The sequence below is a fragment of the Rattus norvegicus genome, chromosome 2 (assembly GCF_021556685.1).
Source record: "Rattus norvegicus strain SHRSP/BbbUtx chromosome 2, alternate assembly SHRSP_T2T, whole genome shotgun sequence".
Classification (NCBI taxonomy): Eukaryota; Metazoa; Chordata; class Mammalia; order Rodentia; family Muridae; genus Rattus; species Rattus norvegicus.
This window is the reverse complement of record NC_141535.1, coordinates 177,499,308-177,526,753: the sequence shown is the minus strand read 5'-3', so window position 1 is coordinate 177,526,753 and position 27,446 is coordinate 177,499,308. Positions and strand designations below refer to the sequence as shown.

At 40.1% G+C, this 27,446-nt stretch overlaps 1 protein-coding gene across 8 annotated transcripts in view; it reads right to left on the bottom strand.

Moving 5' to 3' along the window:
• Gatad2b (GATA zinc finger domain containing 2B) overlaps positions 1–27,446 on the bottom strand; it is an 81,368-nt gene that overhangs the window by 34,545 nt on the left and 19,377 nt on the right. For 2 of the 8 annotated variants that reach the window (XM_087623269.1, XM_087623270.1), the window contains exon 2: positions 4,339–4,404. The exons of 4 other annotated variants lie outside the window; for them this stretch is intronic. In XM_087623269.1, coding sequence (XP_087479395.1) covers positions 4,339–4,352 — 14 coding nt within the window. In that variant the 5' untranslated portion in view covers positions 4,353–4,404. Of the gene's footprint in view, positions 1–529; positions 613–4,338; positions 4,405–27,446 lie in introns of those variants that run through there. 2 more of the 8 variants (XM_087623278.1, XM_087623274.1) reach the window with 2 other exon arrangements.

The following is a 27,446-nucleotide window of genomic DNA, read 5'->3' as shown; positions in this document are numbered from 1 at the left end:
AATATATACCTTGTGCTCATGGAATCTAGAGAGGGGGCCAGCAGAGTTATAGGTGTCATGTAGGTGCTGGCACCAGAACCTGAGTCCTCTGCACGAGCATGTGCTCTTAACAGAGTTATCTCTGCAGGCTCCACTGAACAATCTTTAATTAAATTCAAGTTAGCAAACCAAACAGCAATTTGTAAAAACAGAAATTCTAGGTTAGTTATGGTAACCAATACCTTTAATCCCAAAGCTCAGAAGGTAGAAATCAGATGGATCTCTATTTTAGGTCAACCTGTTCTAAACAACAAGTTCCAGGTCAGTCAGAGTTACATATGAGATGCTATTTCAATTTAAAAACAAAAAAAGTTCTAAGCAGGGTTTAGTAGCCCCTATCTATAATCTCAAACTCTAGAAGTAAAGGTAAGAGGATAAAGAATTCAATACCAGCTCTGACTACAAAGTTCAAAGCCAACGTTACCTACAGAAGTCCATGACTCAAATCAATTAATAAAAATAAATAAAAAATGGTAACACAGAGACATACCAGCTGGAAGATGCAGGTGGATCTCTGTGAATCTGAGGTCAGCCTGAGTTTCAGGACAGCCAGAGCTATTATATAGTGAGACCCTGTCTCAGAAAATAAAGAAAAGGAAAGGAAAATTAAAAAAAAAAAAAATGAAGATACTCTAACTTGAAGCTTGTATAAGGAATGATGGTAAGAAAATATTAAAAGTGATATTTGTAAATAGAGCACAAACGTATGTATGGTAAAAACACTACAGTTCAAACACGCAGTGGCCAGTGCTCACTGGTGTTCCCTGGCATGACAACTAAGCAGTTTAACAAGCAGAACACAAGCTGCTCAGAACTAAGGCTGCAGTGAAGGTGCGGCGCACATCACAAGCAATGGTACCAAAACCACATCAAGATTATTGAGTTTAACTTTTGATGTTCACATGTTCAGACCTTTTCTGTTGTCATATTCATTCCTTCCTTCATTTATTTCACGGCACTCACATTTGTAACCTACAGCTTAAGAAGCTTGGGTAGAGGGGATGGGGATTTAGCTCAGTGGTAGAGCGCTTGCCTAGGAAGTGCAAGGCCCTGGGTTTGGTCCCCAGATCCGAAAAAAAGAACCAAAAAAAAAAAAAAAAAGAAGCTTGGGTAGAGTAAGAGAGATGGTTTGATGGTAAGGTGCTTGCCTTTCAAGTGTGAGAAGCGGAGTTCAAAGCCCCAGAGCCCCGTAAAAGCTAAGTGCCTGTGACACCAGCGCTCCTACAGTGAGACAGGTGGAGATAAGAGAATCTCTGGAAGCTTGTGGTTCCACAGTGGCTTAAGAAGAAGAAACTGTCTAAAGTAAGGAATGCGAGGATTCTACATGTGTGACATACTCCTGACCCTATACTTGTAATGTACACGTAAGTCCTAGGTGTAGAGGACCCTTTGTGATCTAGTCCCAATCTACTTTAATCATTCTACTCTTATTCCTATGTATTTTATAACACTAAACCAACTATCTACAGTTTGACATATCCTTTCATGCTTGAAAAACTGTTCTTGCCATTTTTTTTTCTTTTCTTTTTTTCGGAGCTGGGGACCGAACCTAGGGCCTAGCAAGCGTTCTACCACTGAGCTAAATCCCCACCCCACCCCCCCTTTTTAAAAAAGATTTATTTATTTATTTATTATATATAAGTACACTGTGTAGCTGTCTTCAGACAAACCAGAAGAGGGTATCGTATACCATTACAGATGGTTGTGAGCCACCACGTGGTTGCTGGGAATTGAACTCAGGACCTCTGGAAGAGTAGCCATTTTTTTTTTTTTTAAAGCACAGTAAGTCCTTTCACCTTAAGAGTAAATAAAGATAGGCAAGAGAGAAAGTTCATTTGTTAAGTACTTACAGGAGAAAAAAAAAAAAACTAAGTTCAACCTTTAGAACCTTAAAAAAACAAAAAACTGTTCCAGGTCAGTGAGAAGCAAAGCAAAACAAACAAGAAACCGCCAAACAGAACAGATAGAGGACATCTCAGGAATGACAGGCACTGGCTTTTATGCACATTCCACATTTAAGACTACAGAAGACAGAACAGAGTGACAGATGCTTTGGTTTGCATGGAACATGATGTGGTTTATTCCCCAATGATGAGTAACTTCGCCCCAGTTAGAAGGGTTAGATTACATTGTTCTCCAGGGCAGTTTTTCCTTATCTATTCTGTCAAGATATTTTGAACATGCCAATACTTAGTCAATACTTAGTGAATTACTTGTCCATTTCCCCTGGATAAACTATGAACTCCCAGAGAGATCAAAAAGGTATGTAGTGGGGTTGGGGATTTAGCTCAGTGGTAAAGCACTTGTCTAGCAAGTGCAAGGCCCTGGGTTTGGTCCTCAGCTCAAAAAAAAAAAAAAAAAAAAAAAAGTATGTAGTAATTTCTTTCTTTTTAAAGTTTCTGCTTTGTTTTTTAAAAAGAGTCCCACTATGTAGCCCTGAAATTTGCTGTGTAGATCAGGCTGACCTTAAAGGCCTGTACCAGCACCTCTGCCTGTAATTCCTTTTCTTACTTTTGAATCTAAGTTGTACACAACAGGCACTCTCTACCCCCAACCCCTGCCCCCTTGATGGAATTTCTGGCTTCAAAACCTGTCTTTTGGGGAGGGATGGAGAAATGGCTCAACAGTTACGAGCTAATTTAGCTGATCTTGACTCCTAGCTCATAACCACCTTTAACTCCAGTTCTAGGGCTCGCTTCTGACCTCTGCAGGCACAGCAGACTTAGTTTACTTTAGAATAAGTAAATCTAAAACAACAGTAAGAACCTGTCTTCTGTAAACAGATCCTAAGAAAAGGATCTTGGTTTAAGAGAGAAAGGCTGTGGAACGAGATAGGCATCTTAAGGCCAGAAGTTGGTGAAAGATAGGATAATGTACTATAGGATTATAAGGAAGAAAGGAGGGGGCTGAGGAAGGACAACTACTACTATTACTCTGTGAACTGAAAGCCTCCCCAGTCTTCATATTGAGCTCTAGGCCAGGCAGAGATGTATAGTGAGACTCTCTTTCAAAAAAGAAAAAGATGCAGATCCAACCCAGTTACGGTGACTCACACCTATAATCCTTTTATTGGTTGGGTAGCTGAGGCAGGAAGATTACTGAGTTAGAGGCCAGTCTGGGCTACAGAATGAAATTGTCCCCAAAAGTTAAAAAATAACAGAAAAAGTTCAGAAAGAATTCCTGCTTCCAAGAAGTGTGATATGTATCTCCAAAGTGTTCTCATTTTAGATATTACCAAGAAACAGCCCAGAGCCATACACGGAAAAAATAAAAGCATTGATGTTCAGAGAGAGACTAGAGCAGTTTTTGGAATTATATAACTTTGAGATGAGGCCTCAGTATGGAGCCTTGGTTAAACTAGAACTTGCTACATAGACCATGCTGTCCATTGAAACTCACTAAGACCTGCCAGCCTCTGTGGCCCCAGTACTGAAATTAAAGATGTGAACTACTATGCATGGGACGTTTAGTTTAGTGAAATTTAGTGAACTTGGCATCTCCAACGTGATGGTAAATATACATGTGAATAGCAAACTCCTTGTCATATATCTATCCTCTCTCTACTTGCCTACAAAGTCCCTGCTAAATAATTAGATAATTAAAATCTGCTAATTTCTAAATTAGCTAAATTCTAATTAATGCTTATTTTTTTAGTCTTTCAATTTATTTATGTGCATTGTTATTTTCACTGCATGTATCTCTGTGAAAGATCCCTTAGAATAGGAGTTACAGACAGTTGTGAGTTGCCATGTTGGTGTTGGAAATTGAACCTGGGTCTTCTAAGGAAGAACAGCCTGCGCTCTTAAGCACTGAGCCATCTCTCCAGTCCCCAGTTCTTCAATTTACAATGCTTATACAGTGATCCAACATCTCCACAAAATAAGCAAAGCAGTAAAACTCTATCTGTTTTACATATGAGCAAACCAGGCTTCCTGGGACTGGTAAAGAGGCTACTTTTTAGTTGTCGACAAAAAGTTTTCATTTTTTGAACAGCAACACTATTTAAAGTAGTCTGCAGACTACTGCTGGTCTATAGATGATAACCGTTCCACAGTAAGTACATGAACTGAGACTCAACATGTATATAACTTTTAAAATAATTTTGGCTGTAATCTGCCCGTTGAACTCTCAATACTAAAAAAATAACTACGCTTGGATTTTATGCATCTGCTTTGCCTCCATAATAATCCATCCAAACTGGATAACAGCATTAATCCACACTATTTTTAAACAAACAAACAAACAAACACTGGTCTTTTACAATAGTGAACAACACTGGCCAGGCTGGGTGGAACATACCTGTTATCCCACATATTTGGGAGGCTGAGGAAGAAGGGTTTCAAGTTCAAAGCTTAGCCTGGGCACCTGAAGCAAAATTTAAGAAAAGAAAAAAAAATTCTTTTAAAGGGCTAGGTACTGGTGAGATGGCTCAGTAGCTTTCTAGAATCCACCTGGCAGCTTATAACTGTCTATTCCAGGAAATCCAATGCCCTCTCCTAGCCTCTGCTGGCCATGCAGCACCTACATGCCGCATGCAAATAGCACATACACATACAGTAAGTTTAAAGAGCTAAAGCAGGATACACAGTGGTAGAGTCCCTGCTTAGAACATTGCCTTTGGCACCTCAGAATAGCACGGAAAAAATAAAAAAAGTTTGCGTGTGCATGTGCAATGGGAGCTTATGTGGGACCAAGTAGGTATAGTGTTTATCAGTTTTAACATTTTTTTTGAGTCAGGTTCTCATAGATAAGCCGGCCTTGAAGTTGACATAAAAAAATCACAGGATGACTTACTTTCTGCTCCTCCTTGTCTCCAGCTACTCAGTGGTGGAACTACAGGCATGTCCCACCACATCCAATTTGCACAGTCTATGAATTGAACTCAGGACTTCTTATATGCTAGGCAAGCACTTTACCATTTGAGCTACAACCCCAGCTTCATTTTCTTTTACTTTTTAATTTAATAGTTGTATACTTATGTGACTATGCAAATGCCATAGTGTGTATGTGGACATCAGAGGAAAACCTGAGGGAGGAGTTCTTTCCTTCCACTATGTGATTTGGAATATTAATTTTATGCAGTCAGGCTTGGTAGCAAGGATATTTTGCCACAGAGCCTACTTTAAAACAATGTTTCTTAAAATGTCACTTTAGACTGCCTACATTCGAAATTCACAGTAAAAACATAGTTTCTTGGGCTTATTTCATAGCAGCAAAATTTATCCTGGGGGTGGGGTGTGGGGGGCGGGACTCCACAGGCATCTGTATTTTACCAGGTTCTCCTGCTAAAATTTTTCAGTGGTTTAAAAATTTATTTATTTTATTTGTATAGGTATTTTTGCCTACTTGTATGTCTGTATATCATATGTGTGTCTGGTGCTCCTGGAGGTCAGAAGGCAGCACCAGATTCCCTGGAAGTGGAGTTATTGACAGCTGGAGCTGCCATGAGTACTGGGATTCAAACCCAGGTCCTATGAGGAGAGCAGCAAATGCTCTTAACTGCTAAGCCAGTTTTTGGGGTGCTGGAGCATCTCTCTGCATTAACCTAGAATTTCCTATATAATCCAAATTAGCTTTGAATTCTCCATTCTTCCACTTCAACCTCCTAAGTGTTGGGGTTACAGGGGTACATTACAATGTCCAGCTTTTCCAAATAATTATTAGTTTAATTATTAAACTTTCACAAAAGAAACAGACGAGTAGCTGTATTATATAAAAGAAAAGTCCCTCAGGATGGCTTGGAAATTATGATCCTCTCGCCTATTCTCCTAAGTAATATTACATCCAGCTAAACATTATTTTTAAATAAAAGGAAAACAAGAAATTCTCCTTATTTCATACCACAGCACCAATAAAAATGAGCATTTGAAGAGAAAAAGCACAGGAAGAATCTTTCAAACTGCTCCTAGAAATCACTCTTTCCTAAGTACATACACAAGAAAGACTTCTCAAATAAAGCACCTTCCAAGTGACATGTCCACTACAGTCTGAGGATAAATGGAACGAAGTCTACTCTACAGGAAGAAAATTAACAGGTATGTGACTGAGGATAACAGGGACAAGAAAGATAGAAGAGGAGGGATTAATATTTGAGCAAATGCTAGAATGGGCTAATAAGTGAACACACATACATCACTGCATCATTTTCTTTCACATTTTCCTATGGGATTTGGATTATGCTCATTATGTGAAAACTGTGGCTTTAAAAAACAAACTTTCCTAAGACCTCACAACAAAACAGAATGATGATTAAGGTCTGTATGCACTTCTAACACCCAGAACACTGCCACTCCTCTCCCACATCAAAGCTGTGAAGTGGACTTCAGTTCTCAGCAAACAGACACTCATGCTAAAGGTATTCTTCTACACATTCTGCTTTGTCACTGAAAACGTAATTCTTGCTACAGATACATGAAGACAGCAGTGTACATATAGATCATACAGTCCCCAAATTTACTCTCATAATCATATTAATAATGCCAAGGACTTGAAAACTGCAGTCTTGGGCTGGAGGGATGCTCAGTGATTAAGAACACTAACTGCTCTTCCAGAGGTCCTGAGTTCAAATCCCAGCAACCACATGGTGCCTCACAACCATTTGTAATGAGATCTGATGCCCTCTTCTGGTGTGTCTGAAAAGAGCAATAGTGTACTCCTAAGTTAAAAAAAAAAGTTTACAAGTGTTTGTGACAGGAAAAAGCAATCCTAAAACCTTAGAAAAGTCTCATACACAAGAAACCTTCACTCTTAGTGGTTCTCTCTCATTCATTCTCTCTCTCTGTTCTCCTCCCACCCAACCCCCATCCATGTTAAGCCCTTAACTCAAACTGCAACCAACTGGTCACCAAGAAGTCTGAGTGCTGGAATCAAAGAGTGTACCAGAATGCCTGGCTAGATATACACATAATTATAAATGAAAATAAATGTTTAAAAAGATGCACTAGCTAAGAATGGTGGCACATACATTTGATCCCAGCACTTCAAAAGCCCAGGGCTTTGTGAGTTTGAAGCCACTATGGTCTATATGGAGAGAGAGTTTCAGGATAGCTGTGGCTATATAGTAAGACCCAATCTCAAAAACAAACAAACACTCCTCCAGGACAGTCCTTCAAGAATAATCATAGGCCACCAAAATGGCTCACAATAAAAATACTTGCTACAGGGGCTGGAGAGATGGCTCAGCGGTTAAGAGCACCCGGCTGCTCTTCCAGAGGTCCTGAGTTCAATTCCCAGCAACCACATGGTGGCTCACAACCATCTGTAAAGAGATATGATGCCCTCCTCTGGTGTGTCTGAAGACAGCTACAGTGTACTTATATATAATAAATGAATAAATCTTTAAAAAAAAAAAGTACTTGCTACATAAGCGCCTGACAACCTGAGTTCAATCCCAGGAGCCCATTTAAAGGTAGAAGGTTTGAAAGTTGTCCTCATACACAGATACACCTGTACACGTACATATACACACACAAATAATAAATATAAATAAAAATTTAAATAATTATGGCTCTAATAATAAGGAAAGGAAAATAAGTATGAAGATGTGTACTATATACAATGGACCTAGGACTTATCTCTCCCCCCCCAACCCCCCCCCCCCCGAGCTGAGGACCGAACCCAGGGCCTTAAGCGCTCTACCACTGAGCTAAATCCCCAACCCCACTAGGACTTATCTTAATGATAGCTAATATATTTTTATAAGTATGTGTGTGTAGGTATGTGAGCATGTACAAGAGTTAACTCTATCATGTAGATCTCAAGAATCAAACTCAGGCTTGGTGGCAGATGCCTTTAACTGCTGAGCCACCTGGTCAGCCTTATTTTTTTCTGTTAGGAGATGACATCTTAAAGTAGCCTGGGCTGACCTTTTTTTTTTTTTTTTTTTTTTTTGTATTTTGCTTTTCTGAAATAGGGTTTCTCTGTATAGTCCTGGCCTGTCTTGGAACTTGCTTTGTAGACCACACTGGGCTTAAACTCAAGAGATGTGACTGCCTCTGCCTTCTGAATATTGGCATTAAAGGCATGTGCTACTATGCTCCGCCTGTGTGAAACTCACTCTGAATAGCCAAACTGGTCTAGAAACTCGAGAAGCTTCTGCTTTACAAAGGTTAAAGTTTGAAGCCTATATAATCATACCTGGCTAATTCACATATTTTAAAGGGATAAATGTAATTACCCAAATAACATCTCAATTGCTCTTGAGATATTAGTAAATCTGTGACCCCTTCTTCCAAGTGCAGGTGGCTCAGGGGTAGAGCATTTGCTAGTGCAAGCAACTCTAGAGTTGACTCCTAGCACACACACCCAAATATACATACAGATAGACAGACATAAAGAGAAACACACACAAAACAAAAAACAAAAAACAAAAAAAAAAACCCTTCAATTAAATGAAAGACCGCGTTTTCCACCAAACCAGAAACAAAAAGTATTTTTCATGTCATGGCAAAACCCACAGAACAATAGATTTCCATCCTGAACAAGTCCCACTACCCTAATGCAAACCAGATAGCTGAGTTCCTTCCAAGCTCACTAATGGTCCATATTGCCAGCCATTCCCAGCAATTAACTGTGTTTCCCAGGAATATAACCTCTTTAATTCATTTCCCTAAAGGAACTTAAACACATACAAACAGAACTGCAGAACAAATTCTTCAAATGGGGCTATAAAAGCCCCAAACAGAAAGCAAACTGGAAACAGAACAAGTTTCATTTCAGAGCCTACAAGGAATGAAATTATCTCTAAATGTACTGCTTTAATGAGATGACTTCAGAGCTTGCTTCTACACCGACCCTCCTAGAAGTAGTAATGGCTGCAACTTAGCAACTGTCAGAGTGAAATACTGATGATCCCCTGAGAAAAGCATGATTCCCAATGCGGGTCTATGAGTGCTTCTATTTCTCATTAGGAAGAGATTTACTCAACAAGGAAACAGATGAAACTACCCTGGTCTCTGTACAAGATAGTAATACAAAGGACAGAAGCCCAAAGCACTGCTTAAAGTAGACAAGGAGCTGGGCAAGGTGGTCCATGCCTGTGAACCTAGCACTGGGAGGCTAAGGTAGGAGAACTGCCCTGAGTTCTTGGCAAGCCTAGACGAGTACCTAAGTGTGCTCCAGAATAAGGCCCATCTCAAAAACACAACACAACACCATTACTTGGCAACAATACTGTGGTGGTTTGAATTAAGAATGGCCCCCACATGCTCATAGATTTGAATGGTCACCAGGTAGTGAAATTATTTGATAGGATTAGGATGTGTGGTCTTGTCAGAGGAAGAATGTCAATGGAGATATGCTCTGAGGTTTCAGAAGTCCAAACCAGGCCCAGTAGATCTCTTTTTCTGCTGTCTTCAGATCTGGATGTAGAACTACTTCAAGAGAACCATGTCTAACTTCGTAATTCTATGGTCCCCATCATGATGACAATGGACCAACCCTCTGAAACTGTAAGCAAGCCCCAATTAAATGCTTTCCTTTTAAGAGTTGCTGTGGTCATGGAGTCTCTTCAGAACAATAGAACACTATCTAAGACAGATATTAACCAAGAAGGTAGAAATAAATTTGGGAGCCAAGATTGTAGCTCAGTGGTGGAGTACATACACATCTGGTGCCTCAGTTTTTGATCCTGGGCATAATAAAAGGGAGAAAAGAAATGGAGAAAGGGGGGTTGGGGATTTAGCTCAGTGGCAGAGTGCTTGCCTAGCAAGCGCAAGGCCCTGGGTTCGGTCCCCAGCTCCGAAAAAAAGAAAAAAGAAAAAAAAAAAAAAAGAAATGGAGAAAGGGAGGAAAAGAGATTTGATGAATCTGGCACAAACAGAAGATACTGGCAGATTGCTACAAACATCAAAGTTGCTATAGAGTATCAAGCCTAAGTACTAGTTCTAAAGAGAAGTACGATTTATCAACTCTCTTCTGAGACACATGGTACTTCTCTAAAATCAAGTGGACATATAAGAAGCTGTTTTGGAATCTGTCTTAGGTTCTTCTTACACTTGAACCAAGTATGGACCATATACTCAGATTTGGGTAACGAACACCAAGGCATTAAGAGCCCCCCAAAAGGTTTTATTTTTAACTATGTGTATATGTCTGTATCTATATAGGGTATGTGCACATGGATGCAAGTGCTCATGAAAGCCAAAGAGGTCAGAGGGCAACCCTTGAGCTGGAGCTACAGGTGGCAGGCAGTGAGCACTGTGTGCGTGCTGGGACTGACTCAAGACCTCTTGAAGAGCAGTGCATGCTCTTAAGTGCTAAGCTATCTCTCCAGCCCCTAAGTGGCTTTTGTGACTATAACTTAAGTGATTAAATAATTATGTTGAGTATTACCAGAAAGAACTGTAAGACCTTTAAAGAATAGCTTCTCAGTGGCTTGCCTTGCTGTTTCAATTTAATAAAACTAAGATTTCTCTTAAGGTTGTATGTTTTCATCCTGCTCCTCCCCAAGCTCTTTCAAGGTTTTATAATAGCTTCATTATTACTTATTGCCTACTCCATTTTATTCTCCTAACCAAACTTGCCTGTCTCAATCTTTTGTATGGCAGCTTCACTCTCATATTTGCATACTACCACCCTTGACCTGCCCTTACCATGCATCTACATAAGAATCATCTAATAAAATCTAAGCAAAATGTGTATTCGAATGCTAAATGATACTGCTGCTCATTGCCTATATCATAATTAACTTCCTGGACCAACAAGATAGCTCAGTGGGTAAAAGGTCCTCGGAACCAGCTTGGTGATTTCCAGGACCCACAAAATGGTAGGAGAGAATTTGGCATGCTGTCCTCTGACCACATCTCTCCTCCAATAAATGTTTAAAGAAAAAAAAACAAAAACACTAAACTCCCTACTAAAACTCCATAAAATCTAAGGAAAACAATATGCTCCCTATATGAATACACTTTGGAAAATTTCTCCGAATTCTCCAATTCCACTGAGGTCACTACCTCAAATGCCTCCTCTGCAGAACAACTGTTACTGCTTCTGGGGAGACAGACAGACAGACAGACAGACACACACACACACACACACACACACACACTCCCCCCCCCACCTACCCTAAATAAATAAAGGTTTTTAAAAATTAACTTCTTGGGGCTGGAGAGATGGCTCAGCGGTTAAGAGCACCCGACTGCTCTTCCAGAGGTCATGAGTTCAATTCCCAGCAACCACATGGTGGCTCACAACCATCTGTAAAGAGATCCGATGCCCTCTTCTGGTGTATCTGAAGACAGCTACAGTGTACTTATATATAATAAATGAATAAATTTAAAAAAAAATTAACTTCTTGGGGCTAAAGAAATGGTTAAGAGCACTGACTGCTCTTCCAGAGGTCCTGAGTTCAATTCCCAGCAACCACATGGTGGCTCACAACCATCTGTAATGGGGTCTGATGCCCTCTTCTGGTGTGTCTGAAGACAGCTACAGTGTACTCACATATATAAAATAAATCTTTTTTAAAAATTTAAAAAATAAAATAGAAAAATTAACTTCTTTCTTTCATAGTAATGGACATCACCCACATGGCTTTTTTGTTGCATCACATTCCCTAGCTTAAGGCTAAGCTCTTAACAATGGAAGAAAGAAATGATGTACACCACTTCCTGGACGGCTCAGCAATTAGGAGTACTTAGTGCTCTCCCAGGGGGCCAGAGTTCAATTCCTAGACTGACTTCAGATGGTCACTACTAACTCCAGGGCATGTGACACCCTCTTCTGGCCTCCTGAGACACTCATACACACATATGTAAAAGGGGTGGGTAATAGGAGGGGAGGAAAGCCCTGGGATGTGAACTCCTCCTACTGGTAGTGAGACCATCTGTTCTACCCCACCCCCCGAAACTTGTTGGATATTCAATTTTTTCTTCCTTTTTCGAGACAGGGTTTCTCTGTGTAGTCCTGGCTATCCTGTAACTCAATCTGTAGACCAGGCTGGCTTTGTACAAAGATCTATCTGCCTGCCTCTGTCTCCCCAGTTCTAGGATTAAAGGTATGTGCCACCACAGCCATGCTGGATACACAAATTCTTAAGCCACACCCCAGACAGAGAGACTGATATTCTGGGGATGACAAATAATGGTGATCTTAGAAGGCATCCAGGTGACTCTGATAAGTTCTGATGCTAGCAACAAATGGTTCTCAGGGTTGGCAGAAAATTCAATTTAAAGGTAAGGGCATTTAAAGATACTGTATGGGACAACAAAGTAACAGGATGACACACTCTGGGCAATTACAAATATTTCTTTCTTGTTTGAGTCGTTGCATTTTTGGAACGTTAATGGATACTCAAAGATCAAGGAAAAGAAGTCATAATATTCAACTGTAACCATAGTACCTGAGAGGTGGAGATCAGGAGTTTAAAATCAACATTAACTACATAGTAAGTTCAAGGCCAGCCAGCTTTACATGAGACCCTGTCTCTTGTCATTCCTATCTTTCTCAACAAATAAAAGAATACTCAATTCTGCGGCTAGAGCTACAGCTTGATGATACAGTACATGCATGAAAGAAGTGCTCGGTTCTATTCAACATCTCCACTACACACACCAGAACAGAAACCCTATACCATGAACCCTGGCTTCTGTCCCCTCAACATGGTTCACAGTAACAGCAGTATAACCACACACCACACTTCTGTTAAGGATACTAACATAAAACCATTATACAAGATTATAAAAGATCTGCCAAGCATGGTGGCAAACACCTGTAGCACCAACTACTTAGGAGGTGAAGGCACAAGGATCATCTGGGCCCAGGAGTTTAAGGCCAACCTGGGCATTTTTTTAAATTACAATACTAGCCACTGAGATGGTAGATTCTTGCCAGGCAAGTCTGATGATGACCTATGTTCAATCCCCAGACTCCATCTAAAAAGATGGAAGGAAAGAACTTAACCCACAAAGTTATCGTCCTCTGACCTCCAAACACATGCTAACACACACACACACACACACACACACACACACACACACACACACACACACCATACAAAAACACACAAAAGCAATAATGAAGGGGCTGGTGAGAAAGTTCAGTGGGTCTTGCAGAGAACCCAGGTTTGATTCCCACTGTGGTTCCCATCTGTTTTAACTCCAGTTCTATGAAATCTGACTTCCTTTTATGACCTACATAGGCACCAGGGACATGTGTTGCACCTACAAACATGAAGGCAAAACATTCATGCACATAAGAATGAACAAATCTAAAGTAATCTGCATTTTAAAAATTACAATCAGCCAGGCATACACACATACATCTCAACACTTAGGAGATAGAAGCAAGAGGATCAAGAGTTCAACAAGGCCTCATGAAACCCTGCCTTAAAGGCTGGAGTGGGGTCAGGGGGTCAGGCAGTTGGAGATATATATCAGCCACTAAGAGCAGTGGCTACTCTTGCAGATGACCCCAGTTTAATTCTCAGCACCCATATGGTAGTTTACAACTATCTGATAACACTAGTTCTAGCAGATCCTGGCATGCATACACAAGCAAAACATTCATAAAGTAAAATAAATAAATCTAAAAAAAAAAAAAAAGTAAAGCATCAAGGAACACCCCCACCCCTCTAGAAACATGACTCTGTACTTGTGTGCCTGGCATACACAAGGCTCTAGATTCAATTCCCAGCCCCAGAGGCCCACAAATAGATTCTGTTTGTAGACTATAGCTAAAGTAGCCATCAAATTTAGAATTTCTGGGCTGGAGAGATGGCTCAGCGGTTAAGAGCACCCGACTGCTCTTCCAGAGGTCATGAGTTCAATTCCCAGCAACCACATGGTGGCTCACAACCATCTGTAAAGAGATCCAATGCCCTCTTCTGGTGGGTCTGAAGACAGCTACAGTGTACTTATATATAATAAATAAATAAATCTTAAAAAAAAAAAAAAAAAAAAAAAAAAAATTTAGAATTTCTACAGATTAGACTCAAACAAATTTTAAAGCAGCAATTTGCTTTAAAATACTCCATATTATCCTAAATAACTTATTTATTGAAAATAACACTTCCAAAAGCGGAAAACAATTTAGTGAGAACAGTGGCATTATTTCACATTTCACAAGTCTAATATCTATACTCTCATAACTCTTATATTCCCTCTACTAAAGAGAGATCGGTCTGCCTCTGTCTCCTAAATACTGAGATTAAAAGCTTGCTCCACCACAGCTCGGCTAAACTCATTTTTGAAAAGCACTGTTTAGGGGTTTGGGTGGGAGAACTGGTTGTGTTATAGTTTTAATTTTATTTATTTATTTACATGTTTACTGAGACAAAGTCTCGATGTGTTGCTCCTTGGCTGACTTGTCTTGTTGACTTCCAGTTCACAGTGATCCTCCAACCTTTGTCTCTAGAATTCTAGAATCACAGCCACATGGCATCATACTCAACCAACATCTAAAGACATTTAAAAAAAAAAAACTATCTATTTAATGTATATGAGCACACTGTAGCTGTCCTCAGACACACCAGAAGAGGGTATCAGATCCCATTACAGATGGTTGTGAGCCACCATGTGGTTGCTGGGAATTGAACTCCGGGCCTCTGGAAGAGCAGTCAGTGCTCTTAACCACTGAGTCATATCTCTAGCCCATCTAAAAACATTTTAAGCTTTATTATTTTAATTGTCTGTCTGTCTGTCTGTCTGTCTGTCTGTCTGTCTGTTGTAATATATACACAGTGCAAGTGAAATCCAAACCTCTTTATTCTAGTTTGACAAAACACTAACCAAAAGCAACTTGGAGATGAGTTTATTTGGTTGACAGTTTATAGTGCAACCTCTAAGGAAATCTGGACAGGACCTCAAGGCAGAAACTGAAGCAAAATAGAGGGAGGGGTCTACAAAGTGAGTTTCAGACAGTCAGAACCATACAGTAAATAAAACCCTGTCTCAAAAAGGAAAAGGGGGAGGAGGAACAAATTAAAAAAAAAAAAAAAAAGAGAGAGAGAAAGCATGTCTCAAAACTGAAACTGAATCAAAAGTATATAACTTAAGTCAATTATAACAAAATGAGACTAGGGTATAAAAAATAAATAAAAGTCTTCCAACAAAATAAACCCCAGGACCAGATGGATTCAATATTGAATCTATCAGATCTTTAAAAAAAGAGGTAACACTAGTAATTCTCAAATTGTTCCATAAAATAGAAAACAACTAAGTTCATTCTTTAAAACCAATCTTACTCTGATATCAAAACCAGTGGGCTTAACCAAGAAGGGAAGAAGAGAGGGAGGAAGGAGGAAGACAGACAAGGGAGAGAGGAAGGGAGGGTCGGTCTACAGGCTAAATAGATGAGTCAGTGGATAAGGTGCTGCCCTGCCTAATGACGGGAGTTTGATTCCAGGGACCCAAGGAGAAAACTAAGTCCTGTGAGTTGTCCTCTGACATGTCCAACACATGTGCAGTGGAACTTGGAAGAAGATTGAGCTCTAGCTACTTGAGGTGGGAGAATAACTGGACAGCCTAGGGATTGAACAGGTAGTCATTCTAGTTAGTCCTGTGTTAAAAACTTAAAAGTTTAACTTCAGACTAGACATTTTTAAAAGATTTATTATATGTGAGCATACTGTAGCTGTCTTCAGACACACCAGAAGAGGGCATCAGATCTCATTACAGATGGTTGTGAGGCACCAATGTGGTTGCTGGGATTTGAACTCAGGACCTGTGGAAGAGCGGACGGTGCTCTTAACCATTGAGCCATCTCTCCAGCCCCAGACTTGACATTTAACCCAGTGGTGGAGTTTCTTACCTAGAATGTGCAAAGCCCTGTTTGATCTCCAGTGCTAAATAAAAACAAAAAAAGGCTAAATGCTTAAAAGTACAAAAGCTTATCCTTCTAATAAAAGAAAAAAGGTTTACAACAAAACTCAAGACCAAAAATAGATTTAAATATGTGGCAAGAGCAGAGATTTGTAAAACCAGACCCAGTGGTCCATAACTGTAATGCCAATACTTGGAAGACAGAAGCAGAAGGATCAGAAGTTCAAGTCCAGCCTGGGAAATAATGAATTTTATGCTTAGGATAATTTCAAATTTATCCTTCCTTCCATATACTATAATTCCTTGTGTATAACCTCACAACAGACAGCACAAACACCATGTTATATACAAGACAAAATAAAGAAAAAGAATTTTCAAAAGTAGCTTATAAACAATGTCTGTTTGGTAAGTATAATCGCTCTCATGCACCCATCCAGGAACCTAAGGGAATTCTGAATTAGGAACAGTACCAATTCTAAAGGTATCTTAACAAATTACATCCATTCAACCTCTAATGCAGATTTCTCTTCTAGTTATGCCCTTCCCAAGTAAAAATACCTCTGAATCAAAGTAGAAAGAGATCCAAAACAAACTGCCTCACCCTTCTTCTTAAAAGTTACTACTGCCCCTACGAATACGGTCACTTCTATTTGTAGAGCAGCAATTCATTCTCTCATATTTGCTGCAATGCAAATATCTATTTTAAGACAGCAAAGAAAATGTGTATGTATGCATGTGTGTCAAAAAGATCTTTTTATGTTCTAAGCCTTCCCCCTTCTCCTTGCCTACAGCCAAGCAAGCAGAGATGACGTAGACTTCCTTATATAAGAGGCTGTGATTTCTTAGACTGCAGGCTTTTCCCTTTGTGTTCTGTATATGCTTACACACACGAGAGCGCGCACATTCTCATTTCTTCTCACAACCCCCTGGCATGATGCCAGCACTCAGTCAGCTGGTTCATTCCATTCACAGAGCAGTATTAGAGCTAACATGGAAGGGGGGTAACAGTGTAAGGGGAGCTAGAACCATCATGCTGCAGACAAAAGACATTTTTTTTTTAATGAAGAGGGGAGGGAGGAGGAAAGAGAAAGAGGGAAGAAGGTGGGAGGGGGCTCAAAAGGAAACGAACCTTAACAACACCCTGCCTATAGCATCATCGTGAATACTGGAGTCAAAAACCCTTATACCAAATGAATGAAACAGAGGGAAAGAGGATCCAAATAGAAAGGATATTATGAGAATTATTCCATAATAGACTTTAAAAATCAACAGTGTTTTATTACTTCAATTCCGCCAGAAACCACAGCCAGGAAACTGTTGTGAAGAACTCAAAACAATTGAGTTTCTACTTTTAAATAAAGAAAAAAGATGTGGAGAGAGAAAAACAGTTAAGGTATTTATTTAATTTCTGCACCCTCTCCCCTAGTTGTCAAGAAATTTGGAGACAAAGAGGGATATACAAACATAAAAGGAACAAAAGGAAAAATGGATTTAGACTGCTCGTTTCTTTCCTCCCCTGGCCTGTGTGGGGTCCCTTATTCTTCTTCCTATTGTGTCTTTCCTATAGTAAGAGAGGCTCTCAGAGGTGGCCTCATGCAAAGCAGCCCCTATGAGAGACCTGCACAAACCTGGTCTCCAAATGGGTACACTGCTCTGCCAATCACATGGTGTACAGTTATATTAAACAAAAGAAATAGGGGGATGCTTACTTTTACCCATGATGCCTAGCGGGGGTGGGGAGGGGGACCAGCTGTAGCCGGTTTATAACCTCAGGACATGAAATTATCTCTTAATTTTAAATGGTCATTTGTGGTACAAAAGTCAGTTATTTTTCCCCACCCTAACTAACCCCCCACCCCACTCCCATTATTCTGGCCTACTGCCAAAGTTTGCCTTCATTCATGAGAGCTAGTTTCCTCTTAAATCACGATGCTTTAACTGTTTAGTTTCCAAGGCTCTAAAAAACAGGAAATGAATACAAAGTATGCCCCCTAATACTACAAAACAAAGACACAGTATCAATCTCCTTATTTGGTACCCCCCACCTCACACTACATACCCTAAAACTCAAGATCTCCCTGACAGCCTTTGTGAGTGCTGGGTTAACAGAGACTGAGTGAGCCCTCAAGCCAGACTCAATCTACTTTTTTTTTTCTTTTTTTTTTTTTTCTTTTTTTCGGAGCTGGGGACCGAACCCAGGGCCTTGCGCTTGCTAGGCAAGTGCTCTACCGCTGAGCTAAATCCCCAACCCCTCAATCTACTTTTCTTTATCCTTACTTGAAGTACTATAGGACAGGTACTGATTAAACCAGCAGACATATTCGTCAAACTTTGTTTGAGGCAGGGATTCACTAAGTAGCTCTGGCTGTCCTAGAACTCACTATATAGACCAGGCTGGCCTCAAATTCAAAATGATTCACATGCCTCTGCTTCCCAATGCTAGGATTAAATCCATGTGCCACCATATTCAAATCAAACCTTAAAAACAAAAAAAAAAAAAAAAAAAAAAAGACAAAAATCTCACACCATAGTCCAAGCTGGCAACAATCTTCAATACAGCCTTAGCATCCTGACTGCTAGAATTACAGGTGTCATCTACCACACCCAGCTTCAATTTTTTTTTCTCTGAAACTGTTTTACAGGTTTGATATAGCTCTATCAACTGACAACTTTTAGGGCAGTTGAAGCCAGAACTAACACAATCACAGCAAAGTTTTACATCCAAGTAGCATCTGCATATCCACACTAAGAGTTTTACTTTTAGCAGGGCTAGTAATGTGACATGTAATAAATCTCTGCCAATGAGCTATGACCTCATTCTACTTGTTTTTCTTTCCTATGTGTGTGTGTGTGTGTGTGCGCGCGCGCACGTGCGCGCGTACATACCCAAAGCCTTGTATATGTTAAATGTACCCTTAGTTCCAAGAACACATTTTAGAAAAAGATAATTTTTATGTAATGTGTGTGTGTGTGTGTGTGTGTGTGTGCCTACATGAATTTGCATATACTACATGTGTACATGTGCCCAAAAAGGTCAGAAGACATGAATTCAGTGGAGCTGGAGACATAAGTCATTGTGAGCTGCCTGATATAAGTGCTGGGAATCAAGGCACAGTTCCTTTGCAAAACAGTAAGAACTCTTAGCCACTGAACCATCTTCTCTCCGGTGTCCTGTGTACACAACATGCCTTAAAAATGGGTTTATGCTAGGGATTGGAGTAATGGCTCAGCAGTTAAAAGCACTTGATGGTCTTGAATAGGACCCTGGTTGGTTCCTATGCAACATATGTGAGCACATAGTGGCTCACAACCATCTAGAAACTCCAGCTCCAGGGGATCTAACCCTTTTTCTGTACCACTGAAGTACATGTAGTACACATGAACATGGGGCAGATATACACTCAGATACAGACATGCACAGGCATGTACACAGCACACATAAAAAATAAAAATGGTTTATGCAGATTTGAGATGTGGTTCAGTAAAAACTATAAATAAACCTAAATGTGAGGCACATGTGTGAAGAGCTTTAAAAAAACGTAAGTTCAAGGTTCCTATATAAGGAATTAAAGGCTAGTTTGAACTAAGTAAAACCCTGACTCATTAAAAAGAAAAATGGGCTGGAGATATGGCTTCAGTAGTTAAGAGCATTGGCTGCTCTTCCAGAGGTCCTAAGTCAATTCCCAGCACCCATTGGTGGTCCACACCTGTCTGTAATGCCAGGTCCAGGGTTTCTGATACCCTCATATAAACATACATGCAGGCAAAACATCAGTGAACATAAAAATAAAAGTTAAAAAAATATACATTTCGGGGTTGGGGATTTAGCTCAGTGGTAGAGCGCTTGCCTAGCAAACGCAAGGCCCTGGGTTCGGTCCCCAGCTCTGAAAAAAAAAAAAAGAACAGCAAAAAAATATACATTTCCCCAAAATGCAAGGGAGTCAGAATGTAGCAAGGAAAATATTCAATCAAACAAACCAGAGAAAAGAAAGCCTAGTCCAGTTGTTTTGTAGAGGCTCTCTCTAAGCTAAGAATGTTTGTCCTAAGATCTTTGTCTACCCAGGAACTAAAGACTTTTATAAACAACAAGAAACAACACTGACAGTGAGTGCTTTCTTCTTTTCTTTTTAATATTTATTTTATGTGTCTACCTTCAGACACACCAGAAGAAGGTATCAGATCTCATTACAGGTGGTTGTGAGCCACCATGTGGGTGCTAAGGATTAACTCAGGGCCTCTGGAAGAACAGTCAGTGTTCTTAACCACTGAGTCATCTCTCCAACCCCAGTGAGTACTTTTCAACTAATATATACTATCAATATACCACTTCAAGAGCCTGCTTCATTTGATCCTGTGAAAATCAAATCAAAAACAGTTATACAACCTATATGAGAATGTCTCACAAAGCCCTTATTTCTCTCCAAAAGCAAAGTTCCTAAAATTGTGAATAAACAAAATTATACTCATTTTTAAATATTTTCCAAAGCAATGCATTAAATTTATATTTTCAGAAAACTGGGAATTAGTATATAGCTCATTAACACTGTTTACCTAGCATGTATAAGGAGACTCAAGACAAGTCAGGAGGGTTTAGAGGAGGAAACCAGGAAGAGAGATTGATTGGAGACAGGGTCTCACTATTGTTAGCTTTGAATTCACTACATAGACCAACCTGGCTTTTGACTCAGAGATCTGGTTGCCTCTGTCTCCTGAGTGCTGGGATTTTAAGGCAAGCACCACTAATTGTGTGTATATGTGTATTATCTGTATGTAGGTTTGTGCACATGTATAGCACACAGAAGGCTACATGAGAGTGTCAGATCCACTGTTTATGAACCACCCAATGTAGATGTTAGGTGGTTCCCAAATAAGGTCCTCTGCAAAAGTGGTACAACATTCTTTTTCTAAATGCTTTTTTTAATATGTATAATGTATACATCATACAGCTTTCTGCCTGCATGTATGCCTGCAGGTCAGAAGAGGGCATCTGATCTCAATAAGGATGGTTGTAAACCACGGATGTGGTTGCTGAGAATTGAACTCAGGACCTCTGGAAGAGCAGACAGTGCTCTTAACCTCTGAGCCATCTCTCCAGCCCTGTATAACATTCTTAGTCACCAAGCTATCTCTTCAATAAATAAGTAAATAAATAAAATAAAATCCAAAATAAAAATTGCATCTATACCAAGCTATACATAACATGACTGATATTGTAATTCTCAGACATGGCAGGCTGCATTTAATAGGTCCCTATCACAGTTCTCCAGGAGGCAGAGGCAGAGGCAGGCAGTAAGTTCCAAGCCAGCCAGGGTTACAGGAGACCCTGTCCTTTGAGATTTAAAAAGAAAACACACACACACACACACACACACACACACACACACACACACACACCCCAAAACAAAACCAAGAACAAAAACAAAAAACAAACAAAAAAACACCTTCCCGTCCAAAAAATGTAATTTGGGGAAGAACTGAGAGATATGGCTTAGTGACAGAGCCACTTAGAGCATGCCCTGGTTTCAACCCCATCATTCAATACTTAACATAAATTAAATACAGAGTAGCATTTTTGAAAGTAGTCTCCCTTAACGTGACTCAACAAGACTTAACATGCAGCTGAGAAGATAGCTCAGGTAGCAGAATACATGCCAATCATGCTCAAAGTCCTGGTCAATCCCTAGCACCAGGTAAAGCTGAGCACATCTGTAATTCCAGCACCTGGAAGTAGGGAGTCATACTTTCACATAGTGAGCTTGGAGACAACCTGAGCTACATGGAACTCTGATTAGAAACAACAGCAAAAGGACTAAAGAGATAATTCAGGGGTTAAGAGCATTGGCTGTGGGGTTGGGGATTTAGCTCAGTGGTAAAGCGCTTGCCTAGCAAGCTCAAGGCCCTGGGTTCGGTCCCCAGCTCCGAAAAAAAGGAAAAAAAAAAAAAAAAAAAAAAAAAAGAGCATTGGCTGTTCTTCCAGAGAATTCAGGTTCAGTTCCAAGCATCCACATGGTGGCTTACAACCATCTAACTCTAATCCCTGGGAATCCAATGCCTTTTTCTGGCCTCTTCAGGCATGGAAACAGTGCACAGAATATAAGATAAATTAAAAAAAAAATTAAAATTGGTGAGGAGTTAGAGAAAGGATTGAAGGAGCTGAAGGGGCTTACAACCCCCTAAGAACAATACCAACCAACCAGAACTCCCAGGGACTAAACCACCATCCAAAGAGTACTCATGGACAGACCCACAGCTCCAGCTGCATATGTAGCAGAGCATGGCCTTGTTGGGCACCAATGGGAGGAAAAGCCCTTGGTCCTGCCAAGGCTGGATCCCCCAGTGTAGAAGAATGTCAGGGCAGGGAGGCAGGAAGGGGTGGGTGGGTGGTTGGGTGGGGGAACACCCTCATAGAAGAAGGGAGAGAGGGGATGGGATAGGGAGTTTATGGATGGGAAACCAGGAAAAGAGATAACATTTGAAGTGTAAAAAGAAAAAAATTAAAGTTGATCATACTTCACTCAATGACTTGTTTACTATATAGGAATAGAGAAATTATACCAGGTATATTTCATATTTAATATGTTTCTAAACCAGACTTTTCTGTTAGGGAGTTTTCTTTCCCAAAGGAACTGAGGAACTATCTACTCCTAGGAAGCAGAAACACGATCACCTATAGCATTAAAGTAGTTAACACTAATAAAAATTAATCTTTCCAGAAGACAAAACAACCCTAACAAAGTCCACAAGTTGCCTCCCTAAGGTAGTCCTAAATTCCTGACGTAGTCTTCTTGTAGTCACAGATACTATTGGTTTTGAGTGACCAGAAGCATGGACAAATAATTTCTTTTCTCTTTGGTTTGAAATAGTCTCTCTGTGTAACCCTGGCTGTCTCAGAACTTACTCTGCAGACCAGGTTAGCCCCGAACTTAGATATGCCAGCTTCTGTCTCCTGAGTGCTGGGATTAAAACCATGCACCATCACTGCCTGACTATAATTTCTTAATGTTTGACTGTTAACTTGGTTTCATTCTTTATTTCCTTTCCTCTATCTTTGCAAAGGCATCAAGTTCTTTCTATTTTAGGCAAGGCATAAATGCTTGCATTTATCTGACAATGGATATTTATCTTGGCTAGATATGATGACAAATATCCATAATCCCAGAAACTGACAGATGTAAGGACTGCCACATGTTCAAGTCCAACTCGACCCACAAAGCACATTCCAGACAAACCGGACCTTTACAGGAAGACTCATGTTAAAAAAAAGAAAAGAAAGTCCCGTGAGATGGCTCAGTGAGTAAAGGTTCTTGCCACTAAACCTGATAACCTGAGTTCTATCCTCTAAACCTATACAGTAGGAGAGAACAGACTTCTGCAAGTTGTCCTCAGATCTCCATGCAAGATGTGCATGTGCATGTACACGTACACACAGGTGTGTTCTCTCTCTCTCTCTCTCTCTCTCTCTCTCTCTCTCTCTCTCATTTTCTCTCTCTCTCCCCCTCCCCCCTCTCCCACTCCCATTCCCACTCCAGGACCAGAGAGATGGTCCAGCAGTTAAGAGTACTTGCTGCTCTTATAAGAAAATCTAAGTCAGGCTGGAGAGATGGCTCAACAGTTATAAGCACTGGCTGCTCTTCCAAAGGCCCTGAGTTCAATTCCCAGCAACCACATGGTGGCTCACAACCATCTGTAATGAGATCTGATGCCCTCTTCTGGTGTTTCTAAAGAAAGTGACAGTGTACTCATATACATTAAATAAATTATATATAAGTATATATAATACGTGTGTGTGTGTGTGTGTGTGTGTGTGTGAGAGAGAGAGAGAGCTTTTTAAAAAAAAAAAAAAAAGAAAATCTAAGTCTACGTCCCAAGCAGCTCTATAGGGATCCAACACCTCTGGCCTCTGTAGACACCAGCACTCATGTGTACATTCTCACACCAACAGACATACACAAAATTAAATCTAAATACAATCCCCCAACCCTCAAAAAACAACTCAAACCAAACATTTTAAAGTGCTTGTTTGTCTTTAAGTACCACCTCACATAGGGAGGTTTAAAAAAAAGGTATTTTCAGTCGTCACATTATTATCACATCTTTTTCTTTTTTTTTTTTTCATGTCTTCCCCCCCCCACATCTTTTTCTTAAAGATTTATTTATTATATAAAGTACGCTATGGCTGTCTTCAAACTATGGTGGCTAGGATTTGAACTCAGGACCTTCAGAAGAGCAGCAGTCAGCACTCACAAACAGTGAGCCAACTCTCCAGTCCCCTATCACATCTTTTTTAAACATTTGATTTTACTTTGGTATGGCATTCTTCTGTTGCCCTCTACCAAGAGAGACTAAAAGCAGGAGAACCACAGGTTAATGGCCTTCCTAGGCTTCAGAGTGAATTCAAGGCCAGCCTGTATAACTGACTGAGTTCTGTATCAAGATAAGAAACATAAAAAGGGCCAAGGGCAAAGGTCATCAACAGACCATCTGCCTAGTATGAATGAGGCATTGGTATGTGTGTGTGTATGTGTGTATGTATATATGCATGCTTATATGTGTATGTATGTATATATGCAATACCAGAGAAAATAAACATAAACTCATGTTGCTAAACATGTGCCTTCAAAATATGCTATTTTCAACACTAAAATTCATTATAAAGAATGATAATTTTGAAACGATGTTTTGAACTTGATGGGAATTATTCTAGATTTAAATATATAATTGAAAGTTCTTTAGTGCATGAAGTTTTAAGTGGGGGGAGGGATAAGTCAAACTATATAAATCTATATAAAGATTCCAAAACAGTGATATTTGTCTCCAGAGAACTGTCCTTTTTTATTTGGGTTGTAAATTTACTACCATATATATGGAACATCTATCAAAAACTGTGTAAGGGTGCTGGAGAGATGGCTCAGTATTTAAGAGCACTGGCTGCTCTTTCTAAGAACCTGGATTTAATTTCTAGCACACACATACAACATGGCAGCTCACATAATGCCAATACCAAGGAATTCAATGCCTTCTTCTGGTCTCTGTGGGTATCAGGCATACATGTAGTACACAGACATACATGCAGACAAAATTCCCATGTATAACACAAAATTTCTTATACATATATGTGTGTGCAGCTAAGTGGATAATTCCAAAGTTCCTACAGCAAGATGAGAGGATTCCTAGAAGCTCACTAGCAGTCTAGCCTAGCATTCACGAAATCACAAAACAAAGCAGACCCTGTGCCACTGGACCCTGAAAGGTAACAACTACAAGGTTGTCCTCTGCCCTCCACATTTGATGTGGCATGCAAGCAAGCAGCTGCCCAAGTGCCTTTACACACATATAGTATCACATACATACATCGAACACATATTTACAAAAAAATTAAAAAGGTAAGAAAACAAAATAAAATAGTGAAAATAATAGTTAAGCAGATAGGTATGGTGGTACACCTTTGATCCCAGCATACAGGACACAGATGAAAGTGGATCTCTGAGTTCAAGGCAAGCCTGGTCTACACAGTGAGTTCCAGAACAGCCTAGGACTACATTGAAAAACTCTTTCTGGCGGAAAAAAAGAGAAAAGAGAGACAAAGGCAGATGGACAGATGGACAGACACGTGGACACATGGACACACACACAATGAAAGCAAAGGCCAGAGTTTGAAGATGAGAGACTAGGCAGAGCATGGAGGCACATGACTTTAACTCTAGAATTTGGGAGGAAAGACAGGTAAACCGGAAATTCAAGGCCTTCCTGGTCTACATATCAGTTTCCAGACAATCAGGGCCACATTTAAAAAAAAAAAAAAAAAAAAGGCCGACCTAGGAAGAGTTAAAAAGCTGACATGAACACCTACGCGGCTGGTCAAAAGGTTTAGTGACCAAAAATATTTGCTGCACAATCCTGATAACCAAAGTTTGAGCCCCAAACCCAATAGTGAACAAAGTATTTTTAACATTTTTTACTTAGACTTATTTAATTGTGTTTTGCCTATACACATTTGTGTACAGTATGTGTGCTTGGTGCCCACAGAGGTCAGAGGAAGGCATCGAATCCTGTATAACTAAAAAAGTTAGATAGAAACGACAGTGAACCATCATCTGGGGGGTGGGAATCAAACCTGGGTCCTCTGCAAGAACAACAAATGTTCTTAGGCACTGAGCCATCTCTCTAGCCACTGGAAGGAAATAATTAAATTTAAAAAAATTTAATTTATTTAAAATTTGTTTTGGGCTAGGTGTGGTATTGCACATCTTTAATCCCAGCACTTGGAAGGAGGCAGCAGATGAGCCTCTTACCAACTTGATACCAGTCTGATCTATATAGTTGAGTTCTAAAACAGCCACAGCGACATAGTAAGACCCTGTCTCAAAACAGCAAAGCAGCAGCAGCAGCAGTAATTTTTATTTTTATTCAATATGAATGGGTGTCTTATCTGCATTATCTGTATGCCACTTGCATGCAGTGCCCACAGAAACCAGAAGAGGTGGGAGGTGGTCTGATCACTGTAACTAGAGCTAAAGATGATTGTTAGCTGTCATGTTGGTGCTAGGAATTGAACCAGGGTTCTGGAAGAGCAGACCGTGCTCATAACAACTGAGCCATCCATCTCTCTAGCCCCTTAGTTTTTAAAAATAAAAATTTTGACAGAAACATAGGTAGTGTCTCAAAAAAAGTTTTCTTTGGACAGGTGTAATGGTACATGCTTTTTTTTTTTTAAAGGTTTATTAATTCTATGTGTATGAGTACACTGTGGCTGTCTTCAGACACACCAGAAGAGGGCATCAGATCCCATTACAGATGGTGTGAGCCACCATGTGGTTGCTGGGAACTGAACCTAGAACCCCTGGAAGAGTGCTCTTAACTACTGAGCCTATCTCCAGACCCACACATACTTCTTTTAACCTCAGCACTCGTAAGGCAAAGGGAGAAAGATCCTTTTGAGTCCAAGGCCAGTCTGAACAGCAATTTCCAGGTTAGATTGGGCCTCATATTGAGGCTCTGTCTTCAAAAATAGTAATAACTAACCAGGTGTGGTGGTCAATGCCTTTAATCCCAGCACTGGGGAGGCAGAGGCAAGTGAATGTCTGTGAATTCAAGACCAGCCTGGTCTACAAAGTAAGTTCCAGGGTAGCCAAGAATGTTGTATAGGGAAAACCCTATCTCAAAAAACAAAAACAAACAAAACTAATAATTAAAAAAATAAATACAGAGTCTAGAGAGATAGCTGAGTAGTTAGGGAAAAAAAAAACAAAAAAAAAAACCTACGGCCAGGAAGTGGTAGTATATGCCTTTAATTCTAGCACCTGGGAAGCAGAAGCAGGTAGAACTCAAGTTCAAAACCAGCCTGATCTACAGAGCAGGTTCAAGGACAGCCAGGATATACAGAGAAACCCTGTCTTGAAGAGCCAAAAAGAAAATAAATCAAAAATACCTTGCTGGGGTTGGGGATTTAGCTCAGTGGTAGAGTGCTTGCCTAGCAAGCGCAAGGCCCTGGGTTCGGTCCCCAGCTCCGAGAAAAAAAAAAAAAAAATAACTTGCTACTCTTGCAACAGACCTAGGTTTGGTTCCTAGAACCCACATGATGGCTCACAACCACCCACAACTCTATTTCCAAGGGATTTAATGTTTTCTTTTGACCTCAGGCACACATGT